The 21,464-nt window shown below is 40.5% G+C and overlaps 1 protein-coding gene across 1 annotated transcript in view; it reads left to right on the top strand.

Annotated features, from left to right (window-relative positions):
* Positions 1–21,464, top strand: part of LOC121320429 (cystathionine beta-synthase-like protein) — a 118,331-nt gene that overhangs the window by 52,206 nt on the left and 44,661 nt on the right. Inside the window, exon 10 of the mRNA XM_041258757.1 lies at positions 14,421–14,505. Within this exon, the coding sequence (XP_041114691.1) occupies positions 14,421–14,505 (85 nt within the window). The remainder of the gene's footprint in view (positions 1–14,420; positions 14,506–21,464) is intronic.

Here is a 21,464-nt window from a genome sequence, read left to right as displayed (position 1 = left end):
TTACTCCAATCCGCCTCCGTTAGTCTCTGTTTCATACCTTCATAGTTTGCTCTTCCAAAATTGCAAACCCTAGCTTCAGTCATCTCCCTCGGGGATTTAAAAAACACTTCAAATGAGACCATGTTGCGGTCCGAGCCTGCCAGTGGCTCTCCGACCTCCGTTCTAGTTATTCTATCTTCGCCATCCGAAAAGACCAAATCAAGGCATGCCTCCCCTCTAGTGGGTGCCTTCACAAATTGTGTTAGGAAGCAGTCATTTGTCATTTCCACCATTTCTATTTCATCCTTCGCGCTACCCACCGGGTTTTCCCATTTTACCTGGGGGAAGTCGAAATCCCCCATTAGTATGGCTTCTCCTTTGCTACACACATTTCCACATTGGATGACATTCTGTGTCAATGTCATCCATCATTAATAGAAAAGTCTTCTGTAAGCATTTTCTCAGACCTATGGCATAACATGGTCCTATGCTATGGCTCCCCCTCACTTGTTTTTTTTAGCAGGAGGTATTTCTTATATGTAAAAGAACACTCGTTCTAGAAACCTTGGATTTCAAATCCCCCAAACATTACCCTCCGCCTGGCAGCAAGCAAAGGTTACCAGGGTTAATTACCTTCTCTTGGCAAGCCTACTATAATTTTGACACAGATTGGTACCATTCTGCTTTGACTGAAGTTTTTACATTTTGCACTATATTCGCTTAGTTTCAAATCTTTCTGCTAATAAGCTTTTTAGTGTTCTTTCTTTTACAGTAAGAATCACAAACCACAATTTCTGTTAATTCAATTCCAACTGTCCCTGAACTTATTTGCTACTTTCATAGAGTTTTGCTCTCCTTTGCTTCACTGGATCGGAATGCCAAAGAGGCTCCATGTTTGAGAGATCCTACCTCTTGATAAGAGAGAGGCTCCAGACTTTTAGAAAGCTAGCATGATTGCCTAGTAATGAACCCTCTACGTAGACTCCATCCACTTCCACTAATAATAGTTTTGCTGGTTACAAAGTATTTTAAACAGTAATACAATAGACTAATAACAAGGTATATCATGTTATATTGTGAACTAACATAAAGAATATATCATAGTACATTTATAAGTAAGGTACTTAATTGTAGATTCTCCTATTTGTCAGCAAATCAGGCCATGACAGGACAAGCTAGCTATCTTTACAAATCACAGGTATGAGGGACAATAGCCTTTACTTGATACTTGCATATATCTGGACACGTCTAGTAGGGATACCTTCTTTGCATTCCAGCTTACCCAAATGTGCCCATCTTGCAGTATGATCAGTTTCACACCCCACACATTCGACTAGTCTTATCTAGATCAGTATTCATATGCGAGATTCTTTCAGGGCCATCACGTTGAAATAGCATTCGACAATGCTTAACCGTATGGCTACAAGCAGGGCAGGGTTTTAGCCCGATCATTGATAACTCACCCGTACAGTTTTCACATCCAGTTTACCAGAGACTTGCTCCTAGTTCTTTTATAAAGAGTCATTCTTTCACCAGCAGCAATAGTACTGGATTGATAGCTATTTTCATGATACATTTCGCATTGCTCACAAAGGGTAACTTTAAGAGAGATTTCCTTCATCCAAAACACAGGTGTGGGCCAGAACTCACTATTTTTCCTATCACTATGTTTCCAGCCCATTCCTTCATCTATAATTTGTATTCATCTAACATCTGTAATTTCATAGTAACTGAATCTGGACCCACTGAGGATCTGGACACCAAAGCTGTAGAAGCCTTCAATGCACAAGGATCTAGTTCCTTATGGCACAGGTACAGTGCCGTGACAAAGTATTTGCCCCCTGTCTGATTTTCTGCGTTTTTGCATATTTTTGACACACAATGTTATCGGATCTTCAACCAAAATCTGATATTAGATTAAAAGGACCCTGAGTGAACAAATAACACAACATTTTGATACTCATTTAATTTATTTATTAAAGAAAGTTATGCAACCCCCAATGCCCCTGTGCGAAAAAGTAATCGCCCCCTTAGACTCAATAATGATTACGCCACCTGTAGCAGCAGTAACTGTAACCAAACGCTTCCTGTAGTTATTGATCAGTCTCTCAGAGCACGGTGGAGGATTTTTGGCCCACTCCTTCATGCAGAACTGCTTCTGCTTTTGAGCATAAACTTCTCGTTTCAGGTCCTGCCACAACATCTCAGTGAGGTTTAGGTCTGGACTTTGACTAGGCCATTCCAAAACTTAACATTTCTTGTTCTTCAACCATTTTGATGTAGACTTGCTTGTGTGTTTCGGATCATTGTCTTGCTGCATGACCCAGCTGCGCTTCAGCTTCAGCTCGCAGACGGATGGCCTGACATTCTCCTGTAGAATTCTCTGATACAGAGCAGAATTCGTGGTTCCTTCAATGGTGGCAAGTCGTCCAGGTCCTGATGCAGCAAAGCATCCCCAAATCATGACACTACCACCACCATGCTTGACCGTTGGTATGAGGTTCTTTCTGTGCAAGGCAGTGTTTGGTTTTCGCCAGACATAATGGGGCCCATTTTGGCCAAAAAGTTCCACTTTTGACTCATCTGTCAATAGAACATTGTTCCAGAACTCTTGAGGATCATCCAGGTGCTTTTTGGCAAACATGAGACGAGCATTCATGTTCTTAGTGAGCATTGGTTTCCTCCTTGATAGCCATGAAACCCATTTTTGCCCAGTGTCTTTCTGGTGGTGGAGTCATGAACACAGACCTTAGCCAAGGTGAGAGGCGCCTGCAGATCCCTGGATGTTGTTCTAGGGTTCTTTGTGACTTCCTGGACGGTTTTACACCTTGCTCTTGGAGAGATTTTGGCAGGACGGCCACTCCTGGGAAGATTCACTACTTCCCAAACTTTCTCCATTTGGACAGTATTGCTCTGACTGTGGTTTGGTGGAGCCCCAGAGCCTTAGAAATGGCTTTGTAACCCTTTCCAGACTGCTAGGCATCAACAACTTTTTTTTTCTGGAGGTCTTCTGGAATTTCTTTTGATCGTGGCACGGTAACTTTTGGCACTTCGGTAAGGGCCAAAGTTAGTCAGATTTCTATTGGGCAGGGCTGGCCCAAATCAGGCCTGATTGTTAACCAAAGTATTCAAACAGCTGACCCTAATTATCCCGTTGAGTTGGGGGGGGGGGGGGGGGGGCAATTACTTTTTCACACCTGAAGATTACATGTTTGATTACCTTGCACACCAAACAAATGAAAGAAGCACCAAACTTTGGTGTCACTTTTTCTCTGACTCCATTTATATACTACTACAACCCACAAAAAGTTCTGACCAAATTCAATGTGAAAAATGTGCAGAAATGCAGAAAATCAAACGGGGGGCAAATACTTTTTCACAGCTCTGTATATTCCAAAGCTGCCTGTGACAACGGACGTAAACAAACAAGGTAGCTGCTTCCAGCGCTCAAAGAAAATCAGACATTTGCCAAGCTTCTTGATGTTATAGTAATAAAATAATGACTTGGATAGCATTATTGAGGAGCTTGGTCCTCCACGACCAAGGGGTGGGGCAGGGCTGGAGTTGCAGTACCGAGTGTCCTGTTAATATGCTGTGCCTTTTAAACCTGTATTACTGTGAAATAATTACATTTAAACAGCATGTGTAAAATAAACAGTTCGTAAATTGGACCTGATGCACCTGATGTATGACGCAACTGGCGTAAGACAGACTCATGATTAGCATTTGTTTATTTCAGGCACATCAGACTAGCATTTCTGTGTGTCCTTTTCATAAATTAAAGTGTTTTTATATAGTGTTGGGCACCAAGATTGTGATATTGATGATAATTTCCATATCACAGTACCATGGTGTGACAGGGTGTCTGTCACTCGTGTGGGTGTGCCTATGAGTGAGTGGAGAGACGCACAGAATTTGTCACGCCCCACAGGCGCACGGGATTTATTAACACAAGAGAACAAAAGTAAACAAACAGGTCATGTGATGTTACCAGCGATGGTAACACACACAGATCACACGCAGTAAGCTGTACAAAGGCAAAATAAAACATAGTACAAAAAAGTACAAATAAAAGGTGCAGTACGAATGGCTAGCGCAAACTCAACTAAACAGGAGGTCCTACTTGAATACACTTCTCTCTATACTGTAGGCTGTTGTTGCCTGAAACTAAACTCCGTTCCTCCCCCCACCCCAGTATACACACGACCGCCGGTGGTTGCAGTTCCTTCTTGCGTCAGTGCTGGAACCCTGACCCTGGTTAACCCATGCAGTCTCCAGTTCTTTCCAGCGGGATTCCAGATCTGCTTAGCACAGAGTCTCAAGGCCTTGCAACACCCTTGACAAACCTCGGCTGGATGTTTTTAAGGAAGCGGACACTCAGTTGGGACATGCCCACCGACTGGTCAGGCATTAGCAGAACCAATCACTTACTGCCTTTCCCCTCAACCCAACGCAGCAGGCAGCAAGTCCCAACCAAATGCCTGCTAGTAAACTATTATTTAATTAAACATAATTACAAAAGCACACAAACGAACACATTTTTATGTGCAGGGGTCCCCTGCCACATCTACCCCTCCTCAGAATGGACCCCTCAGGGACCATTCGAAAACACCCTTCATTACACCATTATTTAACAGTAATCAACAATAATCATTTAACAATTGACTGCAATTACTAATACTAACAATCTATTAACAATTAACTCACGAATAATAATCCATCATTCAATCAGTTAGTCAACACCAATATAATAATTTACAATAAACAATCACAAAAGTCTCCTCTTTAGGTGCATGGCCCCAACCCTGCTACACATGGGATTAAAAACCAAGTTCACGTACGCTATTGCTGTTACTGCTATAAATACAAACACAGTACAATCAAGTTTATTTTATATTATAAAATGGGGCTTTTAAATACTGTGTCTTGATTGGTCAAAACCAATCACAGCGGGTGTGAATATTACAGCATATCCCCATGAGTTGGAACTTCTTTTCAAAAAGAGCTGAATCACTTGTAGATATCTATACATCACTAAAATTGAAAAAAAATTAAAAACGGTAGCCATATTTAGATTTAGATTTGTATTAAACATGATTAACCACATTTAATATAGAATTTTGAAAAAAATTATTAAACTGGTAGCCATAATTAAATTTGCAATAAATATGAGATGTCAATTTTGATATTTTGGGAAACCAAACTCTAGATGAGATTTTGGATGAGTTTGAATCTGACATCAACACTAATTCAAGTGGTGAAAAAAAAAAGAAATAAGAAAGAAAAAGGAAAGGAAGAAAAAATGCACAAAAGACCACTGCCTGGGCATCGGGTGTCCTGTTTGACTGGCTAAAACAAAATTCAGAGTATTCAGAATCAAGCTATGTGACCCTACGAGCTGGTCTTAACTGTTTTTAAACAGTCCAGCAATAAACCGCAAAGTGAATTTGATAAGTGACTGAGTGTTTCAAAATGCAAACACTTTGTTGCCACTGTGGAGTGATATCGCAAATCTGGCATGGATACCTCCTGTTGCTACCCCGGATCACAAAGGACGATTAAAAAAAATTACAAACCTCCCCAGTACTGTCACATGACCATGACGCAGGTCTTGTGGCAAAGAAGGTCTGTGTGATTTAAAAGAAGACTTTTATGCTTTGCCATGATGAAAATGGCCAGGAATATTTAGATTTAAAATGTAATGAACAAACCATGAATCGCAAGAATTATAATGAATCAAATAAAGAAAAACTGAGAGGTTTCATTTACTCCATTCTCAGAAATCTCTCTTGCCTTATTGCTTACTTCAGATTAAACAAACCCTTTGCGTACCCATCATTATCAGTCTCATATCAATCAAGCAATAAATCTATATTTAGTATAAAGCCCTTCACCATAGAATTATCACAGAGTGCTTCTCAGGGTGATAAAAAAATAAAAAATAAAAAGTGTGTTGTCAATTTTTAACAATCCTGCCGCAACAGGAATAAAAGGCTAATCCAATAAAACAATAAGAACAGAACATAAGAAAGTTTACAAACGAGAGGAGGCCATTCAGCCCATCTTACTTGTTTGGTTGTTAGTAGCTTATTGATCCCAAAAACTCATCAAGCAGCTTCTTGAAGGATCCCAGGGTGTCAGCTTCAACAACGTTACTGTGGAGTTGTTTCCAGACCCTCATGATTCTCTGTGTAAAAAAAGTGCCTCCTATTTTCTGTTCTGAATGCCCCTTTGACTAATCTCCATTTGTGACCCCTGGTCCTTGTTTCTTTTATCAGGTCAAAAAAGTCCCTTGGATCGACATTGTCAATACGTTTTAGAATTCTGAATGCTTGAATTAGGTCGCTGCGTAGTCTTCTTTGTTCAAGACTGAATAGATTCAATTCTTTTAGCCTGTCTGCATATGACATGCCTTCTAAACCCGGAATAATTCTTGTCGCTCTTCTTTGCACTCTTTCTAGAACAGCAATATCCTTTTTGGAGCGAGGTGACCAGAACTGAACACAGTATTCTAGGTGAGGTCTTACTAATGCATTGTACAGTTTTAACATTACTTCCCTTGATTTAAATTCAACACTTTCACTATATATCAGAGCATCTTGTTGGCCTTTTTTATAGCTTTCCCACATTGTCTAGATGAAGACATTTCTCAGTCAACAAAAACTCCTAGGTCTTTTTCATAGATTCCTTCTCCAATTTCAGAACTTTTATTTCCTGCGTGCAGTACCCTACACTTTTCCCTCTTAAATGTCATTTGCCATGTGTCTACCCAGTTCGAATCTTGTCTGGATCATTTTGAATGACCTTTGCTGCTGCAACAGTGTTTGTCACTCCTCCTATTTTTGTGTCATCTGCGAATTTGACAAGTTTGCTTACTATATCGGAATCAAAATCATTAATGTAGATTAGGAATAGCAGAGGACCTAATACTGATCCCTGTGGTACTCCACTAGTTACCACACTCCATTCTGAGGTTTCTCTTCTAATCATTACTTTCTGTTTTCTACATGTTAACCACTCCCTAATCCATGTACATGTGTTTCCTTGAATCTCAGCTGCGTTCAGTTTGAGAATTAATCTTTTATGTGGGACTTTGTCAAAAGCTTTCTGGAAACCTAAATAAACCATGTCATATGCTTTGCAATTGTCAATGTTGCATCCTCAAAACAATCAACCAGGTTAGTTAGATATGATCTCCCTTTCCTAAAACCATGTTGACTGTCTCCTAGGATACTGTTACCATACAGGTAATTTTCCATTTTGGATCTTATTATAGTTTCCATAAGTTTGCATATAATAGAAGTCAGGCTTACTGGAATGTAGTTGCCTGGTTCAGTTTTGTTTACCTTTTTATGGATCAGTATTATGTTTGCAATTCTACAGTCTGTTGGTACAACCCCTGTGTCAAGAGACTGTTGCATGATCTTGGTTAGCGGTTTGTAAATAACTTCTTTCATTTCTTTTGAGTACTATTGGGAGGATTTGTTTATTTTAAGAGCTCCTAGTCCCTTTAACACTTCTGCCTCGGTTATGCTAAAGTTATTTAAAACTGGATAGGAACTGGATGACATGTGGGGCATGTTGTCAGTATCTTCCTTTGTAAAAACTTGTGAAAAGTAATCATTTAATATATTTGCTATTTTTTTTCTTCCTCTATGATTTTGCCATTTGTGTCTCTTAGACATTTAACCTCTTTGAATGTTCTCTTGCTGTTATAATATTTGTAAAACTAAATTCCAAGACGTTTTTCATCTAGATTTGTCTACTTTCGGGATGTAATTGTTTTGCGCATCTAGTATTACATTTTTGAAAAACAGCCATCCTTTTTCTGTGGATGTTTCCTCTGTTTTGCTCCAGTCTCCTTCTGTAGTCTCTGTTTCATACCTTCATAGTTTGCTTTTCTAAAACTGTAAATCTTAGCTTCAGTCATTTACTTTTGGGGTTTTAAAAAGCACTTTAAAAAGGTCTGAGTTTGCCAATGGTTCTTTGACCTCTGTTTTAGTTATTCTGTCTAACACTGAAAGGCGCAGACAAATTATTTTTAAGATAAATAGGCTTGACTAAAAATTTGTCTTTTTAATCTTGTTTTAAAAACAGCAATGGTTGGTGCTTCCCTTATAGAATGAGGCAGTTTATTCCAAAGTTTAGGAGCCCTATAGCTGAAAGCTGTACCCCTGTATTCTTTTAAAAAAAAAAAAAAAAAAATCTTTGGGATAGTGAGCAATCCAGCATCCTGTGATTGGAGTGGTCATCTGGGAACATATAGGATCAAGTCATTCCATTAAGGGGACTGAAGTATTTATGTTTTTTGTGGTGTATTTCCATAAGGCAGCAGCAAGTAATTCAATGAACCAAACACTTTATTAAAAGAAAATAAGTAACTCGAAGTAGTGTAGCTCACTGTAAGGCAGCCATTTTATCCAGCTCCTCCTCTGATGCAGTCCCGCATTCTTTTGACCCAATAATTCTCGTTGAATTAATTTTTCCAGACTCAAAAACGGTTACCTAAAAAGAAACTGGAGACAAATCAATAAGACAGATGTGCTTTCCGCGTTGTTAGAATAAAATTCTATTTACCGAACTGATTTTTTAACGAAAAATAGAACAAAATTTGTCGGTACCCACACGATAGGGAATATCTTTACTCCGTCCAAATAAAGGTTTTCAAAATCCTCGGATAGCGACTTCGGACATGGAGCATAAGAAAATTTTTTTTTTATTTTTTTTAGACCCTACACCGTTTAGGTCGAAGGACACTACCTCAACAGGTAGACCCTTGTATATACAGTTCAGTAAGGTAATCACCTGACTTCATAAAATACAAAAAACACCCACATAAAGGTTTCCGCGTCGTTCATTAAGTTACTAGGTTTGTGAAATATTTTCTTTATTCATGAGCTCATCACATCGCAGGTGACATTCCGTCGGGTAAAATAGGTCGAGGAGCGAGACTACGGCAGGGCGTAGAGCTACACTGAACAAAAATATAAATGCAACATGTAAAGTGTTGGTCCCATGTTTCATGAGCTGAAGTAGAAGATCCCAGAAATTTTCCATACTGGTGGCTGGTCTCAGACGATCCCACAGGTGAAGAAACCGGATGTGGAAGTCCTGGGCTGTCGTGGTTACACGCGGACTGCGGTTGTGAGGCCGGTTGGACGTACTGCCAAATTCTCTAAAATGACGTTGGAGGTGGCTTATGGTAGAGAATGAACATTCAATTCTCTGGCATTTCCCGCCAATATCCAGCAACTTTGCAGATCCATTGAAGAGGAATGGGACAACATTCCACAGGCCACAATCAACAGCTTGATCAATATGCGAAGGAGAGGTGTCGCTGTGCATGAGGCAAATTGTGGTCACACCAGATACTGACTGGTTTTCCGATCCATGCTGCTACCTTTTTTCTTTTTTTTTTTTTTTAAGGTATCTGACCAACAGATGCATATCTGTATTCCCAGTCACGTGAAATCCATAGATTAGGGCCTAATGAATTTATTTCAATTGACTGATTTCCTTATATGAACTGTAACTCAGTAAAATCTTTGAAATTGCTGCATGTTTCGTTTATTTTTGTTCAGTTTATATGTAAAATGTCCAGTAGATGATGCTATACTGCTTTTTAAGTACAGGTTAACACACTAAAATATTTAGCCCATTCTATTCCATTGATTGGCGTTCAAGTACCAAACGTTAGACAAGCCAGTAATCCGTGACACCTGCTTGATGTGGGAAATCCGAGAAAACCCAGCAGAGCTAAACCAAGTGTGCGTAAAGTGCCGTGCGATCCAGGACTTGCATAAACTAGTAAGTATGCTAGAAATGGAGCTGGAAGAAGTGCGACAGCAACAGGATCTTGAGGAACTGGCACACCCACAATTCATGGAAGTCTGCATCACCCCTAACAGACTGAAAGCCACCAGGGAGATAGAAGGTCAGAACAGCAGTTCAGGTAGGCAGAAGCAGGGAAAAAAAGAAACTTTGTCAAACACAACCACCAGAAATCAAAACAACCAACAGATTTGAGTCACTTCAAAATTTTGATGAGCAGAACCAACAACAAGAGAATGAAAGGAACAACATCCAGGACCCTATTGACAGTGCTGACCAGACAGCAAAAAGAAGGGAGGTCATGATTGTTGACGACTCCATATTGAGAAACGCAGCAAGTTCAATTTGCAGTTTGGACCCCCTTACTACAACAGTGTGCTGCCTTCCGGAGCCTCGGTCAAGCACATCACTGAGAACGTGGAGAGGCTCCTAGAACGAACAGGAGACGACCTGGTAGTAGTCGTCCACATCGGTACAAACAACATTGGAAGAGACAGACCAAAATCCCTGCAAAACAAATTCAGAGAGCTAGGAAGGAAATTAAAAGAGAAAACCAAAACTGTGGTATTTTCTGGTATACTACCGGCACCTTGCAAAGGACCATATGGACAGCTGGAAATAATTAATCTAAACGCATGGCTGAAGAAGTGGTGCACATGGGAAGGCTTCACCTATCTTGATCATTGGACCACATTCTACAACGAGGACTATCTGTATAGACGGGATGGACTGCATTTAAATAACAAGGGAACTAGTCTACTTGGAGAAAAAATCCTTTAGCAGGTTCAGAAGCATTTAAACTAGAAAGGAAGGGGGGAGAAATCAACAAAAAAACAGAAGGGAGACCGCATCAAAACAAGAACAACAACTCAGGTAAGACAACCATTAAATGTATTTATCTAAATGCTAGAAGTATCAGAAACAATATTTTAGAACTTGAAGCTACTGCACTAACAGGTAACTATGATGTGATAGGTGTTACAGAAACTTGGTTGTCTGAGAGTGATGGGGACGAATATAATATTTGTGGGTATACACTGTATAGGAAAGACAGGCAGGACAGAAGAGGAGGAGGGGTAGCGCTATACATAAGAAAGCCCAGGTGTTAAACCTGGCCAAAGAAAATAAAACTGAATCAATATGGGTCAGAATAACGGACAAAAATTCAAAGGGCATAATAATAGGCGCATGCTATAGACCGCCAGATTCAGATGGTGAGCAAAATAATCTGTTATACAATGACATTAGAAATGCGTGTAGCAAAGGAGAAGCCATACTAATGGGGGATTTCAACTTCCCCCATATAAAATGGGAAAACCCGGTGGGTAGCACGAAGGATGAAATTGAAATGGTGGAAATGACAAATGACTGCTTCCTAACACAATTTGTCAAGGCACCGACTAGAGGGGAGGCATGCCTTGATTTAGTCTTTTCAAATAACGAAGACAGAATAACTAAAACAGAGGTTAGAGAACCACTGGCAAACTCAGACCACAACATGGTCTCATTTTGAAGTGTTTTTTAAAACCCCAAAAGTAATGACTAAAGCTAAGGTTTACAATTTTAGAAAAGCAAACTATGAAGGTATGAAACAGAGACTAACAGAAGTAGATTGGAGTAAAATAGAGAAAACACCCACAGAAGAAGGATGGTTGTTCTTCAAAAATGTAGTACTAGAGGCGCAAAACAATTACATCCCTAAAGTAGACAAATCTAAATGTAAAACTAAATTGCCAAAATGGTTTAATAGATCAATTAAAAAAAATATTCAGCGAAAAAAGGCACCAAAAAGAAAGTACGCAGAAAGAGTACACGGAACTGCAAACGCAAGTCAAAAAGGAAGTTAGAAAGGCCAAGAGAGAAATAGAAATAAACATTGCTAAGGGAGCTAAAACCAATTCCAAAATGTTTTTCCAATATTACAACAGCAAGAGAACATTCAAAGAGGAGATTAAATGTTTAAGAGATACAAATGGCAAAATCGTAGAGGAAGAAAAAAAAATAGCAAATATGTTAAATGATTACTTTTCACAAGTTTTTACAAAGGAAGATACTGACAACATGCCCCACATGTCATCCAGTTCCTATCCAGTTTTAAATAACTTTAGCATAACTGAGGCAGAAGTGTTAAAGGGACTAGGAGCTCTTAAAATAAACAAATCCCCTGGGCCGGATGAGATCCTCCCAGTAGTACTCAAAGAAATGAAAGAAGTAATTTACAAACCGCTAACCAAGATCATGCAGCAGTCTCTTGACACAGGGGTGGTACCGACAGACTGGAAAATTGCAAACGTAATACCGATCCACAAAAAGGGAAACAAAACTGAACCAGGTAACTACAGACCAGTAAGCCTGACTTCTATTATATGCAAACTTATGGAAACTATAATAAGATCCAAAATGGAAAATTACCTATATGGTAACAGGGTCCTGGGAGACAGTCAGCATGGTTTTAGGAAAGGGAGATCGTGTCTAACTAACTTGCTTGATTTTTTTTGAGGATGCTACATTGATAATGTATCATTGCAAAGCATATGATATGGTTTATTTAGATTTCCAGAAAGCTTTTGACAAAGTCCTGCACAAAAGATTAATTCTCAAACTGAACGCAGTTGGAATTCAAGGAAACACATGTACATGGATTAGGGAGTGGTTAACATGTAGAAAACAGAAAGTACTGATTAGAGGAAAAACCTCAGAATGGAGTATGGTAACCAGTGGTGTACCACAGGGATCAGTATTAGGTCCTCTGCTATTCATAATCTACATTAATGATTTAGATTCTGGTATAGTAAGCAAACTTGTTAAATTTGCAGACAACACAAAAGTAGGAGGAGTGGCAAACACTGTTGTAGCAGCAAAGGTCATTCAAAATGATCTAGACAAGATTCAGAACTGGGCAGACAAATGGCAAATGACATTTAATAGAAAAAGTGTAAGGTACTGCACGCAGGAAATAAAAATGTACATTATAAATATCATATGAGAGATACTGAAATTGGAGAAGGAATCTATGAAAAAGACCTAGGAGTTTTTGTTGACTCAGAAATGTCTTCATCTAGACAATGTCACCTCGCTAGAAAAAAGATATTGCTGCTCTAGAAAGAGTGCAAAGAAGAGCGACCAGAATTATTCCGGGCTTAAAAGGCATGTCATATGCAGACAGGCTAAAAGAATTGAATCTATTCAGTCTTGAACAAAGAAGACTACGTGGCGACCTAATTCAAGCATTCAAAATTGTAAAAGGTATTGACAGTGTCGACCCAAGGGACTTTTTCAGCCTGAAAAAAGAAACAAGGACCAGGGGTCACAAATGGAGATTAGACAAAGGGGCATTCAGAACAGAAAATAGGAGACACTTTTTTACACAGAGAATTGTGAGGGTCTGGAATCAACTCCCCAGTAATGTTGTTGAAGCCGAAATCCTGGGATCCTTCAAGAAGCTGCTTGATGAGATTCTGGGATCAATACGCTACTAACAACCAAACGAGCAAGATGAGCCGAATGGCCTCCTCTTGTTTGTAAACTTTCTTATGTTCTTATTTGCATGCTGCATGAAGCACTCTTGATATTATTTTGAGATGTGTGCATGCGTCAGTGATTCATTGCATTTTGTCCGTGTGATTACTTACACTATTAATGTATTTTTTAAAATACGAACTTTTCGGTATTTTATAAATGAGATTGATAAATGAGACTGAAATTGAGAACATCATAGCACAACTAAAAAATGCAAAATTCAGCATAACTCCGTACTTAATACTTTTAGAGGTGTCGTGAGTCAACATTTATACGCAGAGCAGCTGAAGATTCAATTACTAGAAAATGATCACCCTAAAGTCTGTGTGCAGTGAAGTATAGAAATATTTCGGTTTTGAGGTGCCTGATGATAGAATAGTAAAACAATACAACAAGACCTTGTTTTTCTCCATGGATATTGTGAAGTGAAGCACCAGTAAGTTCAAGTAAGTTGCTGCTTTTCATATGTAAATATCTGTTAATGTCAATATGTTTGATTTCAATTAATATTTTTCTGTGTATTTTGTGTGCATTAACTCGACGTGAACCTAAAGTCTTAAAGTGAAAGATACCAAAACTGATTTTTTAAATTTGTTTTATAAAACTGAAATATCTTATTGAATAGAAACGAAATAATAATCTTAACCAACTAAATAAAAACTGAAAATGAATTGAAAAGCTGAAACTGAAAAAAACACTGGTATGCAAACTGAAAAAACATTGCTTTGCAAACTGAAAACACAAGGGTTGTGTAAAGATACAGGGTATAGACAATCAGGGAAGCAGAATTCCCTGGTAAGTGAAACACAATTGTAATGGGACTTCCCTTTTAATGCAACAGAGATAAAGCAGACGAACAAGTCAAATCCTGTTTGCCACGTTCTAATGAGCAGGTTGGGGTCTGAAAAAGTTTGTAAAATTCTGAATTTATTGGTTGCAAGGAAGTGAAAATGGAAAAATTCTGAACTTTTACTTTTTTTTTTAGTTTTACCAAAAAAATCCTTATTAATCCTAAATTTGACCAGCATGTGAGTGTTGTTTTCCACTAAACCCAGGACTGTCAGGGCTAACCTCTGCTGTGCCCCCTGCAGGTGGTGGATCAGTGGTACAAGAGCAATGATGAGGAGTCCTTCTCCATGTCCCGCATGCTTATTAAGGAGGAGGGGCTACTGTGTGGTAAGTGCTCTCTACTCTCAAACTTGACAGACAACCTTACCAAAGCTATGTATGCAAAGTTTCGCTTCAGTAGGTGTAATGGTTTCTGAGAAGATGTTAGTTTTTTCCAATATGGCCTCCGAACCATGTGACCAATCGATTTATATTTGTTCAAGAGAAATCAAGGGCATAAGGGTAGTCTGTGCCCCATGTTTCACATCTCCTATCCTAAGCGGTTTCGGAGAAGGTGATTTTTTTTAAATTGTCCAAAATTCTTGAAAAATCCAATATGGCTGTCAAACCATGTGAACTATGACCTTCATTTTCGCTCTGACACGCTTTCCAAAGGCCTGTACCACCCTAGGAACTTTCGTGAATTTTCATGCAACGGTGTTGATTTTAGAGCCATTTGGAAAAAAAAGGGAGGAAGATAAATTAAATTAAAATCGAACAGAAACAATAGGCTTCCCAACCATTTTAGCTTGGAAGCCTAATAAAAAAAAAAAAAATCTTTACAATAGCAATAGGCTTCCCCAGCCACTCTGGCTTGGAAGCCTAATATCTATCAATCAATCTTTATTTTATATAGCACCTTTCATAGAGGAACACCATCACAAAGCGCTTTACAAGATGTAGTAAATACAAGAAATAATAATCTCTTTTTAATGTAGTGCTTTTCACAGTAAAAATTCATCTTGTCTCTTAGTCCCGGTTAAAATTCTAGCTACAGTCGATATAACATGGCTGTGAATGCCACAGAATAGGGCCACACAAATTGTGCGTATGTACATCTGTTAATTATCTGATCTTTCTAGAATGTGATTCATTCTGGTTGTCGCTAGTAAGCTCTGCAGTTGAACAGTATAGCAACAACAGAATAACTACCTTTCATGTAGATCATAACTGTAATTTGCACTTTGATGTGGAGAATTTAAAAAACTACCCACAGTTAACAGCTTGATTTTTCAATTTCAGAATTTGTCAATGGATCATAAGCTACCAGGGATGTTCATATTTCTGTGAGATTTTAATAAAATTTGGGATTCTCAAATTAATGCTTACATCCGCCCAGGCCCATATTAAGGTATGTTGGAGGCCCAGGGCTGCTGACATTTCAGGGGACCCCTTGGAGAACCTCCTCCCCCCCCCCCCATAATATTGTACAATCAAATGATAGTCAGCACTCGGCACTCATGCACAATCTCATACAATACCAACACAATCATGTCATTCGAATAGGCAGTGGACATCGTTACCAGTCACATCAGAGTAGCTGTGGCATGCAAAATAGTATGGTAGTCGGCACAAGCTCTCATTACCAACCACATTGTTTAGAATTAAGTCAACGCTAGTTGTAGTCGGTGGCTGCACGTTATCAGACAGCGCCACATGATTTGATTTCCATTACGTGACAGTAGATGTTAAACTTCATGCTGATTTGAACTCTGCTCTCGCCAAAATAACCACCAAGTAAGATGTAGCTTTGCAGTAAACTAATATGATCCATCTGCATCTCCATCCATTTGCATTGTCTTCCATCTGATCTTCTGTCTGATGTTGATTGCTGAAGTGTAATGCTGGCTCCAGGGATCAGCTCATTTTGCTCCCCTGCACATCAGCACACACAATAGCTGCGATGCTGGCTCTGGGCATCAACCCAGTGTGGTCTCCCCAGCGGATCAGCATGACAACCATCTGGATTGAGCTAAGTAGGGTACATCTCTGGGGTCTTCAAGTGGGCACCTTCCATCCTCGGTTTTTCGTCGACTAGCCCACAACACCTGAAGAGGGCTCAACAGTGATTCTGGCGTCTCAGCATCACCCCTTTCCATCAACCCGCTCAGCCCAGCTACTTACCTGTACATCAGCGTTGCTTTCTTTCTATTGTGCTTGAGATACCCATCCAGAATCTTTCCATCTCAACCACAGCCAGTTGCTGCTCCTTTCTGCTGCTTCAGATAAGTTCTTCACTGTGCGACGCAACTCTTGGCCACTGAACCCGACACCTCTGAGAAACCGGGTCGTAGAGTGTGCCACAGATCCTCGACAACCCACCTCCACTGGGTAAACTCGGACTCTCCTTCCTCGCTGTTCCGCTTAAGCAGCTAGTTCAGCATATCGAAGTTTCTTCCTCTCATACGCCTCATCTACAGCATCTTACCATGGCACTGTTTACCACAAGACCATGTCTGGTCGAAGGTTAGTGGTGGCAATCTGGTGGAAAAATAAGCCGTTGACCAACATCTGCCAGCAGCTTCCAGTTGTCCTGGGCGAGGCTTGGTTTTAACACCTTTTCTTGGTGGCTGCCCTCCTAGATGGAGGAATATTGTCTTTTGTGTGTAATGCTTTGATGGAACTGGTGGCAACTTATTGGTCAGGTTACGCTTGTCTTCCAATGCTCAGGACAAATATTGCAGCACCTGGTCATGGCACTAAGTAAACCGTCCTTGGCTAAGACCCACCTTACATCCTATCAAAATGTGCCTTAATGTTGCAGGTGATGAACACAAAGGACACGAGGGATCCTCACCCACCCAGAGGTTTAGGTTCTGTGGTGATGGGAGAACATCGTATGCTGGTCTGATGAGGAAACTGATCCTGCTCTGTTCCATTGTCCATAGGTCTTGCCAGCCGATCTTGCGTTGTTCCACACTCTCCCATCTCATCCATTCTCCCTGCTTGGCCTGGGAAACGGCCTTTACACACTTGATCCTCTCCTCCTGCTTTTGTACCTCATTAACTGCCAGCTTCCTCCATTGAGCTGGGGTTGCCTTGTGCCATGTAGGAGGAGCTGAACTGAGGCCAAAACCTCCTTTTCCATGCTGAACTTGCCTCATACTATCTCCGATTCAAAATACTGTCTCGACACAAGTGCTGCCTCCCTTACGCAGTTGTCAGGTGAATCAACTAATGTAATAATTAACTACTCCTCGGTTAGAGAAGCGATTCGTAGCTGCAGTATTCCTTTACCATAAAGTCCCACTCTGCTGAGGCAGCGTGGAACTCCCAACCATTTTCTGACGTATGAACTGATTTTAAAGCCTCCAGCTTCTCAACTGTTGTCAAGGAAACCTCGTACACAGTCAGTGGCCACAGCAGTCTTGGCAGTAGACCAAACTGAAAGCACCAGAGTTTCAGTTTGCCTGGTAAAGCGCTGCTGTCTATGCTCTTCAACCCTTCTAACTTCTCCCACACGAACTGTGTTCTTTTAGATCCCCATCATACCATCTCCTTAGACTTTTCACTGGCTTCTCAGACACTGTTGGTATTGCCTCACCATTAATGTAGAACCTTTTATCTACTACTTTTACCTTTTAATTAGAGATGCTCCTTGATTTAGTGGGCTTGAATTGCATTCATGCCCATTCAATGTTATTGGTTAATTTGCCCAATAACCGATTAGTTATCTTGTCATCCATGTATGCTCGAATTGGTGGTAGTCGCATTCCAGAAGCCAAGCACCCACTACCCATTTTGATGCCCTAATAATTACTTCCATTACCATGGTAAAAGCCAGTGGAGAAATGGTGCATCCTGCCATTATTCCAACTTCTAGGCATTACCGTAGTGCTGAATTGTGAAGTTGAAAAACTAAATTGCAAATCACCAAAGTAGGCTTTCACTAAATGATATGACATTAGACAAAAACATTAGACAAAAACTTAGTGTAGTCGGCGCTACACTAATACTCATGTGCCCTACAGTAGGCAGGTAGTTGGTGCTACTCTGAAGCCTCCTTAACACTGCAAAGTATAAAGACACATTTGACTTACCATTGCTAGATCTTATGCTTTCTTGCCTTCAAACTTGAGAATTCCTTAATAATGTCCGTGAAGTCCAGTTGATGAAGCAGGTCATATTCAATTGACATGAGACCTAAATGATTGAATCTATGTTGTGAATCTATTGTGCACTCAGCTGTGGTTTCCGTTAAGTCCCTCAGAAAGCGCTGAAGTACTGTATTCCAAAATATGCATAGAAAGGCTGTTTGTAGCTTTGTCATTTGGTTGAAAAGGGACTGCGCATCAGCGCGTGTGCTAGAATTCTGTGTTGTATCCTCTTAAAGCTTTTTTGCGTAATTCAGGAAAAGGGCTTTGGTGGCCTGTGCATGAGCTGACCATCTTGTGTCAGACAGGTCTTTATGTCTCCACACGCTTGTTTTCGTTTGGGTCAAGTCCATCTTTGATCAGTTTCCAATTGCGGGGTGACGCAGAGCAAAAGTTGAAGAGTGACTGAATAACGCAGAAAAAATGTTTGCCTCTGTGCAGCAGTCCACGCTGCTCATTCCCACTAAATATAGAGAGTGAGCTGCACAGGGAACCCAGTCTGCTATAGGATTCACCTCTTGTATGCACGATCTCAATCCCTTATACGTTCCAGACTTGTTACTGGCATTGTCAAAACACTGTCCTCTACAGTTCTGAAAATCAATGTTCATGCTCTCTAAAACATTTGTGACATTGAAAAAGTGATTCACCCATGTGGTGTAGATTTCGGGAAACGTTCATAAATCTGGCCCTCCTGTGATACGTAGCAAATAACAAACGTCAACTGGTCAGTATGTGAAACATCAGGAGTAGAATCAACTACGATGGAAAAATACTTCGCCTTTTGCACCTGAAGTATTATTTCAGCTGGTACCCTCTGTCCCATTAAAACAACAAATTTCTCACAGATAGTGGATGATAAATATGAGGGAGTCCTTTCCCTTATTCCCATACTTCCTTATGTGTTCAGCAAGAAAAGGATCAAACTAAGTAATTTAGATAAGTAAGATAATTACCATTATTGGGGGGACCGAAGAGTTCATTGCTCTGCCAGAAACTACACAAACAACCCGCCTGAGTACTTCACTCCAGTGTGCCTGTTCCTTTTGACACTGTGTTTTTAAGTGCAACATCTATACCATTGATCTGAGTATGTGCAATCCATGTTAGCACTACATTTTGGTGGGAGCAACTAACCTCGTGCTCCTCTACACGAGTGTTTGCATGTTTCCAATCACTGAACCCCGAATCAATAAATGCTGATGAACGTGTCCCCTCTTGAAATAGATGGCAAATGAAACAATACACATTGCCGGTGGAGGGTGAGTAATGGAGCCACTCTCGTTGCATGCACTCCCCGTTTTTGAGGGTTTGTGGGAATAAAGTTTTTGAGAGGCATCTTCGTTGAGTTTTGTAAATTCTCTGTTGAGGCGGAAAAATTACTCTTTATTCTGGTAAATAAGAGGGCACTTGCTCGCCCAGTGCGATCTCACCTTTGCAGTTATCGGACCCCAACATGCCGTATCGGAGCTAGCAATAGCGTTATCTGTTCCGTCAGTTTCTCCCTCCTTAAGTTTACAGTTCAATGGCTCGCTCTCATTTTTCTCCTCTGCTGTTATGGCTGTGCACTCAGCGCTAACCGACTCACCGCTCTGTGCTTGCTCCTCCTCCTCTCGTGGCTCTTCCTCACTTTCATTTTTCTGACACTGACTTTTAAAGAATTTAGTTAGTTTTGGGGTACTATTTATAACCACCTCGGCTTTAGCTATTTTGAGTTAATTGATTTTTCTTTTTTTCACACTGCTCTCGTATTTCCGTGACATGTTTGCCGCTAGCTACTCAGCTTAGCTTCTTTTAGTTGAACGCCAGTGGGTATAGCTAGCATAAGATATATTTTTTTTATTGCGTCAAATAACTATGGCATGCCAAAGTCCATGCTTTTTTTATTAGCCAGCAGTTATCAGTTTGACTTTACAGGGACAGCAGGGCCCCCCTAGGAGGCGGGGCCCTGGGCTTCAGCCCATGTAGCCCATTGGCTTGACACGGCCCTACATCCGCCCATCAAGGTTGCTTTGCAGCATATGAAAAGTTCCCTAACAAGTACGAAATAACCATTACCTCATGAGTATTTATCCTTAACCCTTTGCGGTCCTATGTCAGACCAGGTCCGACATTACAATTTTCCCTTTACAGTCCGATATCGGACCCTGTTCTACATCATCAAAAAGACGTAAAGCACGGGTCTTTAGTCGTTTTTTTCTCCGGAAAAAGCTGAGAAAACCTTTCAGTGGCCGGTGAGACCGATAGGAGCCGAATGAAGCTGGAAAAAAAAGGGCGTATCTGATAGCCGCATGCACCAGAGAGATAACATGGAAACAAACAAAGGACATAGCTGCTTCCACATCCAGTACTCAAAGAATGTCATAGACATTTGCAGAGCTTTTTGAGTTATATTAATAAAATAATGACATGGATCGCATTATTGAGGAGTTTGGTGATAAAACGAGTGATGAGGAGAGGATTTATTAGTTTACACATCTATAAAGAGGTATGTGAAAAATGCAGCGAACAAGGGGTGGGGCTTGGCTGGAGATGCAGTATTGATGTCCTTTTGCCATGCACAGAAATTAGCAGACCTGTCAGACTGTTGACGTGCGCTTTGGGTTAAAACTGCTTGCAGTTTTCTCCCTCAGTGTCTCGTTGCCACATTAATTATTTTTGCAGAATTATTGTGAAGACTGTTAGCGCTCTAATAGTAAGTTTCCTCAGTTTTCGGACTGTTGGATTACCAAGAGCGCTGTAGGTGGGCATCCCTATAGAGATTGTTGCTATGGTAACTGTAGTTCCAGGCCTACCCCGTTCCCACCGGTACAAATTCTGTACAATGAACGAGGTTACCACACTGATTCACTGTGCAGTCGCTAGGCTAGCTCTGCGTCGGGTCTGATTGCTTGCAATCTTTCCCGCAGTGTTTCATGCCAGCTTGATCTCTGCTTGCAGTATCATTGCGAAGACTGTCACAGCTCTGACAGCAGGCTTTCCCCAGTCTTAGGGTTGTGTTAGTTTGCCTAAAACTATATAGGTGGGCATCCTGCATTTCTTTGCATTCTGCAGTAACTGGGTCACAGACCTGCTCCGTTCTTGACCCGGTATAGGTACCGAACAGCGAACAAGGCTACTGCATTGGGGTACCCTAATCATACCATTACCAAG

This window comes from Polyodon spathula, chromosome 9 (genome assembly GCF_017654505.1).
Source record: "Polyodon spathula isolate WHYD16114869_AA chromosome 9, ASM1765450v1, whole genome shotgun sequence".
Classification (NCBI taxonomy): Eukaryota; Metazoa; Chordata; class Actinopteri; order Acipenseriformes; family Polyodontidae; genus Polyodon; species Polyodon spathula.
The sequence above is the reverse complement of the archived record's forward strand: the minus strand, read 5'-3'. Positions and strand labels throughout refer to the sequence as shown.